This window comes from Otolemur garnettii, unplaced genomic scaffold (genome assembly GCF_000181295.1).
Source record: "Otolemur garnettii isolate 467f Iridium unplaced genomic scaffold, OtoGar3 scaffold00011, whole genome shotgun sequence".
In the NCBI taxonomy this organism is placed as follows: Eukaryota; Metazoa; Chordata; class Mammalia; order Primates; family Galagidae; genus Otolemur; species Otolemur garnettii.
In genome coordinates this window covers 14,295,984-14,308,138 of record NW_003852406.1, presented here as the reverse complement: position 1 = coordinate 14,308,138, position 12,155 = coordinate 14,295,984, and the positions used below count along the sequence as shown (strand labels likewise).

General features: G+C 33.6%; 1 protein-coding gene across 1 annotated transcript in view; it reads left to right on the top strand.

The window, feature by feature from the left end:
• The window catches only part of VPS13C (vacuolar protein sorting 13 homolog C), a 190,569-nt gene that overhangs the window by 82,748 nt on the left and 95,666 nt on the right, over window positions 1–12,155 (top strand). The window contains exons 30-37 of the mRNA XM_023510002.1: window positions 286–402; window positions 1,618–1,721; window positions 1,923–2,090; window positions 2,559–2,863; window positions 4,655–4,802; window positions 5,534–5,642; window positions 8,904–9,037; window positions 10,708–10,861. Of these exons, the coding sequence (XP_023365770.1) occupies window positions 286–402; window positions 1,618–1,721; window positions 1,923–2,090; window positions 2,559–2,863; window positions 4,655–4,802; window positions 5,534–5,642; window positions 8,904–9,037; window positions 10,708–10,861 (1,239 nt within the window). The remainder of the gene's footprint in view (window positions 1–285; window positions 403–1,617; window positions 1,722–1,922; window positions 2,091–2,558; window positions 2,864–4,654; window positions 4,803–5,533; window positions 5,643–8,903; window positions 9,038–10,707; window positions 10,862–12,155) is intronic.

Here is a 12,155-nt window from a genome sequence, read left to right as displayed (position 1 = left end):
CAAACTTTAACCAGTTTGATGGAAGTGTTTCGGATTGTGTGTGAAAACCCCACTGTACCCTAGAAGTGCATTAATGTACATAGTTATCATTCAATTAAAAAAAATGCAGACTTTACATATATAAAGCCAAAAACAAAACAGTATTTGAAATATTTAAGAGTTTGAGAATTTGATAATTTTTTTTTTTAACAGAACCAGTAGTTCAGTTAATGTAGGGAAGAAACCGGAATAGAACATGCATTACTAGAATCTCACTGTGATGGAATACTTTTGCTTTATTTTTAGTGATCGTATCCTCTAAAGATAGTGACGTTATTGGCTTCAGCCTCTTTGCCAAGTTGAATGCTTTCAGTGTCATTGTTTGTGATGAAAAGAGCAATATTGCTGAAATCAAGATTCAAGGTAAAAGTTCTCATGGTATTAAAATTGGTGAAAAGATAAGCACGCGCTCTTGCTTACTCTCTCTCTCTCTCAATGCCAAAGAATATATAATACAAATGTGGGGGAGGGGGGCTCTGAGCTGTGAAAGCGGAAAGGACCTGTTTGAATGGCCTGCTTCCTTCTCTTTGGGCTGTAGATGTTGGTCAGAATCTGACCATCCAGGTCAAGGCCATACACTATCCTGGTGTTTGAGACCTTCCTGAGTTGTCTGGGAGGTGGAAAGGGATACTGATGTCAGTGTAGGAATGCCACTGGTGGATTAGGCAAGAATTCAGGCGAAGGTCTATGGAAGTGCTTTATCTTTACAATACTTTATTTTTTAAATCTATTTAAGTTTTTTACTTTTGTATTATCTTACTTTTTAAAACACTTTTTAGATGTAGCCTCTTACTTTAGGATTTTTATTTTTAAAAATTTCTTAGATATACTCTTATTGTATTTATGTATTATATTTGTATTGTTTTTATATGTAATTAATTATGCATATATGAGGGCTGTCCAGAAAGTATGCAGCTATGCCCTATGAAAAATAGAGACATACATGGATGGATACTTTCTGGATAGCCCTCATATAAATATAATTATATCATATATTTACCTTTTTATATTTATACTTTATGCAAAACAACCTTATAATGAGGAACAAAATCTACAAGCCCTTATATTTTTTTTAGGCAAAAACTGCTAAAACTCAGCTAACTTTTCCTTTGGCCTTATTTTCACCAGCTTATTGTGATCTGATGAAGGTAAAGAATATGTTAATATGTTTAATGAAATTCTTTAAGGACTTAAAACCAGAAAATTAGGTCTTTTCTTTCCTTTGACCTTTCCAAATTGGCAGGGCCTCTACTGGATTGAATTTGATTTGTGAAACTTAATAGCTCCCTCTTAATGACTAGCTAAAAGGCATAAAGAACTCACTTAAATCCTAAGATAATCTGTTTGCACTAGATGTGTTTTTTTGAACATGAAAATTTCAGATAATTTTAATGAACTTACTAGGTTTCAGTGTCTGTAAATCTGAAAATCCTAATATTACCATTTATTTATCAATCGAGAGTTTACATATTACTAAATTAAAAAAAATCACTCTGAATAAAATCATGCAGTAGAAAGAAAGCTTTTATCAATTGTAGTCTATACTATAGAAATTATAATACTGCAACTTTTTTTTAGGCCTTGATTCCTCCCTTTCTCTTCAGTCAAGAAAACAGTCACTTTTTGCCAGACTGGAAAATTTTGTTGTCACAGATGTTGATCCTAAGACAGCTCATAAAAAAGTAGGTGACAGTAAATAGTTAATATTTTTTGATAATTGAATATAAGACACTGTTATAAAATATGTATCTCTTATATTAAAAACCATTAATGAAATGTGGTTCAATAGAATAATGCTTGTTTTTATATACATAATCTCTTTCCTAAATGGGAGTTTATTTTGTCATTAGCTTCCTGAATAGGGTACATTCTCTCTTTTTCAGGCTGTGTCAATAATGGGAAATGAAGTTTTTCGTTTTAACTTGGATTTGTATCCAGATGCTACTGAGGGGAATTCGTATACTGACATGTCCAAAGTGGATGGTGTGCTGTCACTGCATGTTGGCTGTATTCAGATTGTCTACCTTCACAAATTCCTTATGTCACTTCTGGTAAAGTCATTATTTATGGATTTTGGAACTGAGAACTACTTACATAGCTCTGATAATTATGTTGGCAGATACTATAAATTTTGGATTTTAGGGTGGGCATTGTTTTGATTATAGATGGTATGTTCATATATGAATATAGAAGTCAAAATTTTCATAGTTGAAATCTAAATCATTTAATAATTTTTGTCTAGAACAATTTATTTTTGCTATGACATAACGAAACTAAATTCTTGAATACATAAATCATTGAAAATTTTTTTTTCTCTTTTCCTTAGCCATATGATGCTGCCATGGTCACGCAGCTGTTAACTATAGATGGTTTATTAGTAATTTCTTCCTATCCCTAGAAAAATAGGGCTCAACTGAAAGTTATGTACTGGAAAAAAATAGCATATAAAAAGATGGTGGTATTATTATTGATGTGCCTGTGCTCTGTTTGAATTTCTCCTTTTAACTTTGTGTCCGTAGAACTTTCTGAACAATTTCCAGACAGCCAAAGAGTCTTTGAGTGCTGCCACTGCTCAGGCTGCAGAAAAGGCTGCCACAAGTGTGAAAGATCTTGCCCAGAGGAGTTACCGTGTCTCCATCAACATTGATTTGAAGGCACCAGTTATAATCATCCCACAGTCTTCCATTTCCACCAGTGCAGTAGTGGTAGATCTTGGGTTAATCAGGGTGCAAAATCAGTTCAGTTTGGTGTCTGGTGAAGACGACTTAAATCCTCCAGTAATTGATAAAATGGATGTTCAGCTCACAAAGCTTATGCTTTCTAGGTATGCTTTTTTAATAATTATGGATTTAAGTATTAATATTTTCCATGGAATGTTACGACTATTGAACTTCGTACCTAACATACTTTTTATTGCGTAGAACAGTTTATTTTGGTTTTTTTTTTTTTGAGACAGAGTCTCTTTCACCCTGGGTAGAGTGCTGTGTGGTCGTGGCTCGCAGTAACCTCAACCTTTTGGGCTTAAGTGATCCTTTTGCCTCAGCGTCTCCAGTAGCTGGGACTACAGGCACCCGCTGCAACATCTGCCTAGTTTTTCTATTTTTAGTAGAGACAGGGTCTTGTTCTTGCTCAGGCTGATTTGGAGTCATGAACTCAGGTGATCTACTATCTTGGCCTCCCACAGTACTAGGATTACAGGTGTGAACCTCTGCACCCAGCCTGAAGAGTTTATTTTTTATTTTATTTTTGAGATAGAGTTTCATCGTTACCCTCAGTAGAGTGCCATAGCGTCATAGCTTACAGCAACCTCAGACTCTTGGGTTCAAGTGATTCTCTTGCCTCACCCTCACCTGTAGCTTGGAATACAGGTACCCTCCACAACGCCTGGCTATTTTTTAGAGATGGGGTCTCACTCTTGCCCAGGCTGGTCTCAAACTCCTGAACTCAGGCAATCCACCTGCCTCAGCCTCCCAGAGTGCTAGGATTGCAGGCGTGAGCCACTGTGCCCAGCCAGAAGAGTTTAACTTTTAAGGAACTCTTTATTTTGAAGATTTTTAAACCTACAGAAAAATTTCAAAAATAGCATCATAAGTGCATCTTATGTATATGCTTGTAGATTCACCAATTGTTTACATTTGCTTTAATTTATGTATATACATATTATTTAAAGCACATTTTGCTAAACTATTTGAGAATACACATTGTGACCTTTTGCCCCTTATATACTTTATGTCTCCTGAAAACAAGACCATTCTTAAATTAGCCATAATGTAATTATCAAAATTTGGAAATTTCATTTTGATATAATACTATTATCTAAGATGCAGTCACTGTTTGGATTTTACTCTTATTCCAACAAGGTTCATTGTAGTAACCTCTCCCACCCCTAATCCAGGATCACCCATGCCATTTAATTGCATTCTGTAACACTGAGAGGAATTTCTATAAAGATAGAAATGTTTTCTGGAATAGTTCTTTAGTCCTTCTTAAGTCTTTTATGTTCATAGGTATTTACTGTGTTGAATTTAAGGAATAAAATCTCATTGCACAGAATACTTCTCATTTGAATTTGAGTGATTTTTCATGCCTTGGTTGATGTTAGACATTATGGCAGGAACATAATGTGTAAGTGATGTTACATCCTCAGTGTTCACGCTAGGGGACACATGAAGTACACAGTCATTTAAAAATCATTTTCTATCCCATCCAAGGAGATTTCATTATCCAGAATAAAAAATAATGGTTATGAGGCAAGTACAGAAAACAGTCTTGGACGAGGGCTTTATGAAACCCATTAGAAAATGCTAACTATTCACCTTGCTATTGTTGTCTTCAGTCTCTTTACATCGTGTATTTGATGACTTCTCCCATTTCTTCAACAGCTTGAATTTCTTTTTTAAAATTTGTTCTAATTTTGTTACCTATCTGCTAGTTAAAGAATGGTTCACTGTAGAGCACGTCTCTCCTAATGGATTATTAAGTTAATTATAGATGCAGTCTGAAAGACACTCAGCAGCACTGTTTCAAATCAGCATTTAGACCAGTAAATAAGTGCTAGACTTTGTTTTTTAAAACATTTATTTTCTATATATGTATCATTTTAATTTTTCTTCAGGACAGTGATCCAGCCAGGTAGCTCCCATCCTGATATTCAACTGTTGCATCCAATTAACTTGGAGCTTTTTATAAATCGGAATCTAGCTGCATCTTGGTACCACAAGGTGCCCGTTGTAGAAATTAAAGGTCATCTTGATTCATTGAATGTAAGTATATGAGTGAAGAAAACTTTGTTATTAAAACTTTAAACTCTGAAGACTTTCTCAGTATAAATTCAAATGAAATGTAGAGTTTTTTTCCTGGATGGTATAAGAAAAACTTCAGTGAGACGTTGTCCAACAAAGTCCTGATTATTTTCAGGAGAATATAATCTTTAGCTAAGTGTTACTTAACCTTTAAATTTGCTATACAGACACACTGGTAGAGATTGGCATGCGAATTGCTTTTTAGCATATTACATCACATACTGTGTATTTTGTAGACAAATTTTTATGTTTAAGGGTATCTAAGTACTCCTGAGATAACTATAATATTGAAAAAAATGTCTATTTCTTATATTGAAGACAACTTTTTGTTTCATTGAAATTGTTATTTTTATAAAAGTAGAACTTATGCATTGTCTGAATTTGCCACTTTTTAAAATAGATCAGATTTTTTTATTATAATTAATTTTCAGTGAAGATAATAAGACATTGGAGCTAATAGTGAATCATAAATTACATTATTTTTCCATCAACATTTTATCTTTGAAAATAAAATTTTTAACATGAAATAAGTAGGCAAACACTTAAGTGAGTATTTGGTATTAACTTTTCAGTCAGTGTTAGTTATTCTCTTGTCCTTTGTGTTTTGTTACGATGAATTAATTTTCTATATTAAAATTCTTTCATTTTAAAATGTAACATATTTATCTTTTCTTCAATACAATATTTCACAGGTTAGTCTAAATCAAGAAGATATCAATCTTTTATTTAGGATACTATCAGAAAATCTTGGTGAGGCTACTGAAGACATGGATAAAGTGAAACCAGTGGTACAAGAGGCAGGTAAGAGGCTGACAATAGGTGGCATAATACACGCGTCTATTTATTTTACCATTTATTCGGCAGGCAGACAATAAAAACAGAGTAAACAAATATTTAGAAATTGTCATTTGCAAATGACAAGAAAACAAGCAAATAGTTGGAGATAACTGACATTTTATAGTCAGGCAGACAGCACAGTTATAGTTTCACATGATCGAGGAGGCTGTAAAGAACGATTCAAATCAGTTGTGGATTCCTGGAATAATCATTGAATTTGCATGTATTAAAAAAAAATTTTGAGTTGAGACGAGGCTATGGTAGTCTACGCTATTTGATTTTAAAATAAGTCTTAGTAGCAAAATACCTGTAAGAATTGAAATGGTTGATAAATTATCATTTCCCAAAGATACTGAAAAATTGTACTACAATAAAAATGCAAAGTATCAGAGGGCCATTTTTGACCTGAAGACAGAAGTAATTACCAGACTTATTTTTTAAGCTGCTATATATGTATATTTATATATTATGTATATGTACACACAAGTGTATATATTTTTAATTTTGTCAGATGTATCCTATATATGTGTGCATTTGTGTGTGTTTATGCACTTTGCTGTTTTTTAAAAAATTAACAGTGTATTTTGGTGTCCGTTCCCTATCTGTAGGTACACTGTGTACAGATCTGCTTCGTTCTTTGTAATGGTTGCCTGGTGTAAATTTCTGCTGAGCTGTCAGAATTTATCAGGTCCCTAGTGATCAACATTTCAGGTTGTTTCCCATCTCTCAGTATTACCATGTTGCGTCAAATATCCTCGTACATACACTTTCACAAGTGCGTGCATATCAGTGGGATATTACTGGTCAAAGGATATGCAATCTTTATTAATCTATTCAAAATTTAATCTATATTCATTAAATCAATAAATAAACTTAATGTGATTAATTTCATTTAAAATTTTGACAGTTCACGCAGATTGGCCTTCCATAGAACTTGTACTAAATTTGCACTCCCACCAGGTTGTTTTCTGTATCTTTCTAATGTAGTATATTATTAGATTTTAACATTTTTAACATTTGTAAAGAGAAAGACACTATCCCACTGTGTTTTTTTTATTTCAAACCTTTTTACTGTATGTTAATACATAAAGTACACAAATCTTCAGTGTGCTGTTCAATCACACTCACATGAGAGATCACCATGATCAAAATATAGTACGTATCCAGCACCCCAGAGGCCCCCCCCCGCCCCTTCCCTGTCAGTACCAAACACCCGGGCTGCATATCTACCCAGAGGTAATTACCAATTTAAGTTGCAATAGGTAGACTAGTTTTGCCTTTCCTTGAATTTCACATAAATAGAATCATCCAGAGTTCACTGGTTGGTGTTTGGCTGCTTTCTTCCAACATTTTGTTTTTATTTCCTCCGTGCTGTTGCATGGAGCAACAGTTCATTCTTTCTGTTCCTGTGTGATACTCAATGACATGAATGTCTCACAGTCTGTTCTACCCATTCTGTCTTTGGTGGTCATTTGTTGCCAGTTAGCTATCATGGATAAAGTTGCTGAATGTTAGTGTACATGTCTTTTGATGTACTTATATACTCTTACTTTTTGGATATGTATGTAAGAGTAGATTTATTAGGTCATATGTTAGATTTACATTTAGCATCAGTAACTTATGCCAGATTATGCCAAGCAGTTTTCCAAGTGGTTGTACTAACTCCCTTTCCTCCCAGCAGTATATGAGAGTTCTGTTTGTTTCACATTCTTATCAGTACTTGGAATTGTCAATTTAAAAAAAATTAGCCATTCATGTGGTGGATATGTAGTGGTATCTTGCTACGGTTTTTATTTATTTAACTTACTAATGAAGTTGAACAGCTTTTCCTATACTTACTGGTCATTTAGATATCCTCTTTTGTGTCATAACTATTTAAGTCTCTTGACTTTTTTACTGACATATAGGCATTTTGAAATTTATTCTGAATGTGTGCCTTCTGCTGGTTATCTGTGTCATGTGCATGTGTGTTGGTGTCTGTGTAGAAATATCTTTTCCCTGTCTGTGGTTTGCTTTTTTACTCCAGATGGGTCTTTTGATGAATAGGATTTGTTAATTTTAATACATTTCAATTTACTGTTGCTTTTAATGTTCAGTGCTTTTTATTACCTAGTTAAGAAATCTTTTCCTATTAATAAGGATCATTTTTTAAAAGTAAAATATTTGCTGTAATCTTTTCCCCTGGTTTCCATTATGTTTGGAATAGTGCTAGAAAAAGATAATATAGTTAAGAAACCTTGCCCTATGCTTTCCTTTCTAAAAGGTGGTCATTAACAGCAGTGGTTTTCCATATTGATTTGTGGTATGAAGTGCAGAGTTCCCATGTGTTGTGTTACTGGTCCATGTAATGCTAACTGCAACAATAGTAATAATTAACGATACTGAGGGGTAGTAGAGAGTGAAGGCTATAAAATCAGACTTCCGAATTTGGATTTCACCACTTGTGTGACACTGGGCGAAGTATTGAATCTGTCTGAACCTCAGTTTTGTCATCAGTAAAATTAAAAATAAAAGACAATAAAGTTCTACCTCAAAGGGATACCATAAAAATTAAATAGAACAATTCATGTTTAGCCCTTAGAACAGTGTTTAGCAACCAGATAAGCACTTAGTAAGTGATAGTTATTATTTTTGTGTATTACAGTATAGAAAGCAATTTTACTGCATTTCAGAGTGTGTGAACTTCAGAAAGAGCATATTTATACAGTTGTACTTTTGTCTCTTGGTATGGCATCGAGTCCTTACCTCCTACCCCCTTTTTTCTCTTTTCTAGCATTATTTCTTGTGATTTTCTCATTATTTAGCCATATCAAATTCCATTCTGTTTGCCAAACTTGTTGTGTGTTGTTGTTCTTTGGTTTCCCACACTTTCTTATCTTTTTTCTTGGAATTTCTCCTCTGGGTGAGGAGGTTTTTCTGCTTTCTTTGAATGCTATCTCCTCCATTAAGCCTTCCTTGACCTCCCGGTAACACTGTCATTCCTTGTTCTGTGCTTTCAGTGCATTATGTATAGACTCTGCTAACATTTGCTCACTCAGTCTGACGGGGAATGGCTTGCTTATTTTATCAGTCTTTTAAATGTGTCTGTCTCTTCCTCTAAACCATGAAGAGCTTTTGCTGATTGGTGGATTTTAAGTGCCTAGAGTATGCCTATAAGCCCACAATAAGTATTTGAAGAAGAAATGTGTGAATAAAATTGAATGAATTTCTTTTAAACATTTTTAGGTGAAATTAAAGAGTCTCTTGAAATCTCTGTATCACAAGATGTACATGCTTCAAATGATACTTTAACAACTGGAGTGGAAGAAATTAGATCTTTAGACATCATTAATATGCTGCTGAATTTTGAAATTAAAGAGGTGTGTAATTTTCATCTATTTTTGTAAAGTTAGGTGAATAAATAATGGGTATTTGGATTTACCTGTACTAAAGTAAACCTGTAGACAATACAGATGAAAACTATCTTACATAGGCTATTTATATCTAGCAGTGATATTCTAAAATTTGAAAAGTTGTTGTTTAGGGTAAATTATATTGGGGAGATATAATATTTCATAGAGTAAATAGTAGCATGTCCTGTAATATGCTTTTTAATGATTTTAGGACAGTTGGAACGTACCTTTCTTTGGATTTCACATAAAGTCAGGAAAGGGTAATAGTGACCAAGAAATCCTTTGCAAATTCTAGAACACCGTAATAGAATAAAATGCATATTATGACTATATGTTTTTCACCTGCACATTCTCGAGGAATGATTAATTCAGTTTTCCTCTTTATTCACACATTTAACAAATATTTATTGTGTGTGCTAAGTGCTGAGTATACAAAAGTCAAGGCCTAGACTCTGAATTCAAGCAGGAAAACAATTAAAATTCTTATATGTACTCTCATTAAAAGAATGCTCAGTGTACTGTTGGAGCTTCTGATGTTGATTTTAGGGAGGGGCATCTAAGCAGACCGAGAAGTTGGGGAAAGATTTCCTGGAAGAGGAAATCAAGTTTTTAAAGAAAATAAATCATCTGAGAAAGGGGTTTAGGAGAGGCACTGTGTCAGGGGAAAGAGAGAAGCAGGCATGTAAGTATGTGAGGAAGCATAGTAGATCCAGGGACTTGCAAGAACATCCTTCAGAATCCCTTGATCATAAACAGTTATGTGGAGGCGGTCCTCTTTTCCAAGTTAAAAATAATAAACTTGTTTAAATGAATGGATTCTCCTTTTTTGATCGGAAATGCATGCTTTGAAATTAACTTTTATGTTAAACATTTGGAGTTTTTAGTTAATATTAGAGTTAGTAAAGTTTTTAAGTTTTGGTAATTGAAATATTGATAGATGAATCATTCTGTTTGCAAATGTACTTATTAATATATGTACGTAGAAAACTCTTTAAATCCTTTTCAATATTATTTGTAATACATATTATGATAGCTCCCTTCCTTTAAGACAATGGTTGGGGTGAAGGGGGAGCAATTTGCAGCTCCTAGGTGGATATTTGGCATTGTCCCAAAAGATTTTTGGTTGGTATTAGGGGGTGGGAGAGTTGTTCTAGTAGCAACTAGTAGGTAGAGGCCAGGGTGCTGCTAAATGCCCCGCAATGCGCAGGATAGCCCCCCACTGCAGTGACTTACCAGCTCAACATGTTACAGTGCTAAGGTTAAGAAAGCTTGCTTTAGGGGTGGTATAAAAATTGGCTGTTTGTCTCTCAGATTTCCAGATGGAAGCCCTCCATCAGACTAGGGCTTTGAAGAATTACTCTGAATTGCCTCTCTCTCCCTCTCTCTCTCTCTATATATATATATATTTACATTTTTTCTTTAATTTTGGTACTTTACTTTTGAAAACTATCAGCATATTGTAGTGATACTTCGAAAGTCTGAAAAAGTACATTTGCCTTCTGAGGTAGATAATAGTAGGCAGTTTTAAATCTCCTACATGTGTGGATTTCTCGTATCCTTAATGGTTGTTACATTTTTGACTTATCGTCACTGTGTATTAGTGACACACTTTGTGGAAATACTGTTATCTCTTTTAGGTTGTGGTTACTCTGATGAAAAAAGCTGAAAAAGGAAGGCCTGTACATGAACTGAATATCTTGCAGCTTGGAATGGAAGCTAGAGTTAAAACCTATGACATGACTGCTGAAGCTTATCTGAAAAAAATTAGTATGCGATGTTTTGATTTCACTGGTGAGTGAGAAAAACTGTGTGACTTTTTCCATAGGAAGAAGGTCCCTGCCTTTTTGTCAACATCAAACATTTTTGTGTGTCACCATGATTATTTGGTTAAATTAAATTATTACACTGTGGTGGCTTGTGGCTATAGTCCTAGCTACTCAGGAGGCTGAAGTGGGAGGATTGCTTATGCCAGGAACTATTATAGTGAACTACAATCAGGCAGCTATACTCCAGTCTGGGTGACAGAGTAAGCCTCTGTCTCTAAGAAAAATACAAGTGAAAAAAGTAAAAAAAAATTACTATACTGATACAAAGGAATTTGATATTTAAAAAAATTTACTGTCTTATGTAGTTGTTTCATACACTGTGAATTTATCTCAATATTTAGGAGAATATATCTAAAAAAGCACATAATGTATACATTTTAATGTATACATTTAATACATTTAGTGTATACATTTTAATATGTAACACTTCAGTATAATGTATACATTTTAATGTGTAACACTTCGGTATAATGTACACATTTTAATGTGTAACACTTCGGTATAATGTACACATTTTAATGTGTAACGCTTCGGTATAATGTACACATTTTAATGTGTAACACTTCAGTACCTGTAAAAGCACCATTTCATTGTAACTGTCCAATGAGAACTGATGTGTTAGGAAGTCACAAGCCAGGGACAACAGCTGAGGACGGAGTCCAGGGGTCCTTTTGAAAAGTCAAATTAAATAATTTACTAGGAGATAGAACTTTTATTTGTTTTTTATTTGAAAATTATGTACGTTTTAAAGTTTATATTTAATGACATTAATATGTGCTGGTGAAAAATAATTAAAGGAGTATACAGAGGAATATTTTATTTTTTAATTTTAGAATAGAGGGAAAAATTTAACTTAACTTCCTAGTTCTACTTCTTCCCCCCAAATAAATTCTAGATCGTTATTTAATGGCATCCTTGGTTGTCTTTAAATTCACTTTTCAAATTTAACAAGCCAACTTTTAAAGTTATTATGAGTATGTAAAGTTTATAAGAACACTATGGCATATCTTTAAGTAAACTTGTATTGAAAATAATTCAAATATAGTTTATATATTTTATAAGTTCGTTCTTTATGACTTGTTTAAATGAAGGTAATACAGTAGTACCAAATGTTAAACCAGTTGTAATTGGCTGGTACTGGGTTTTTTGTTTTTATGGAGTGTTTTTCTTTTTGATCCAAAGCTGAGTTTATTGAGATGTGATTATATACAGTGCAATTTGCCCTTTTTAGTATGTAATTCTGTGAGTTTTGCCAAACA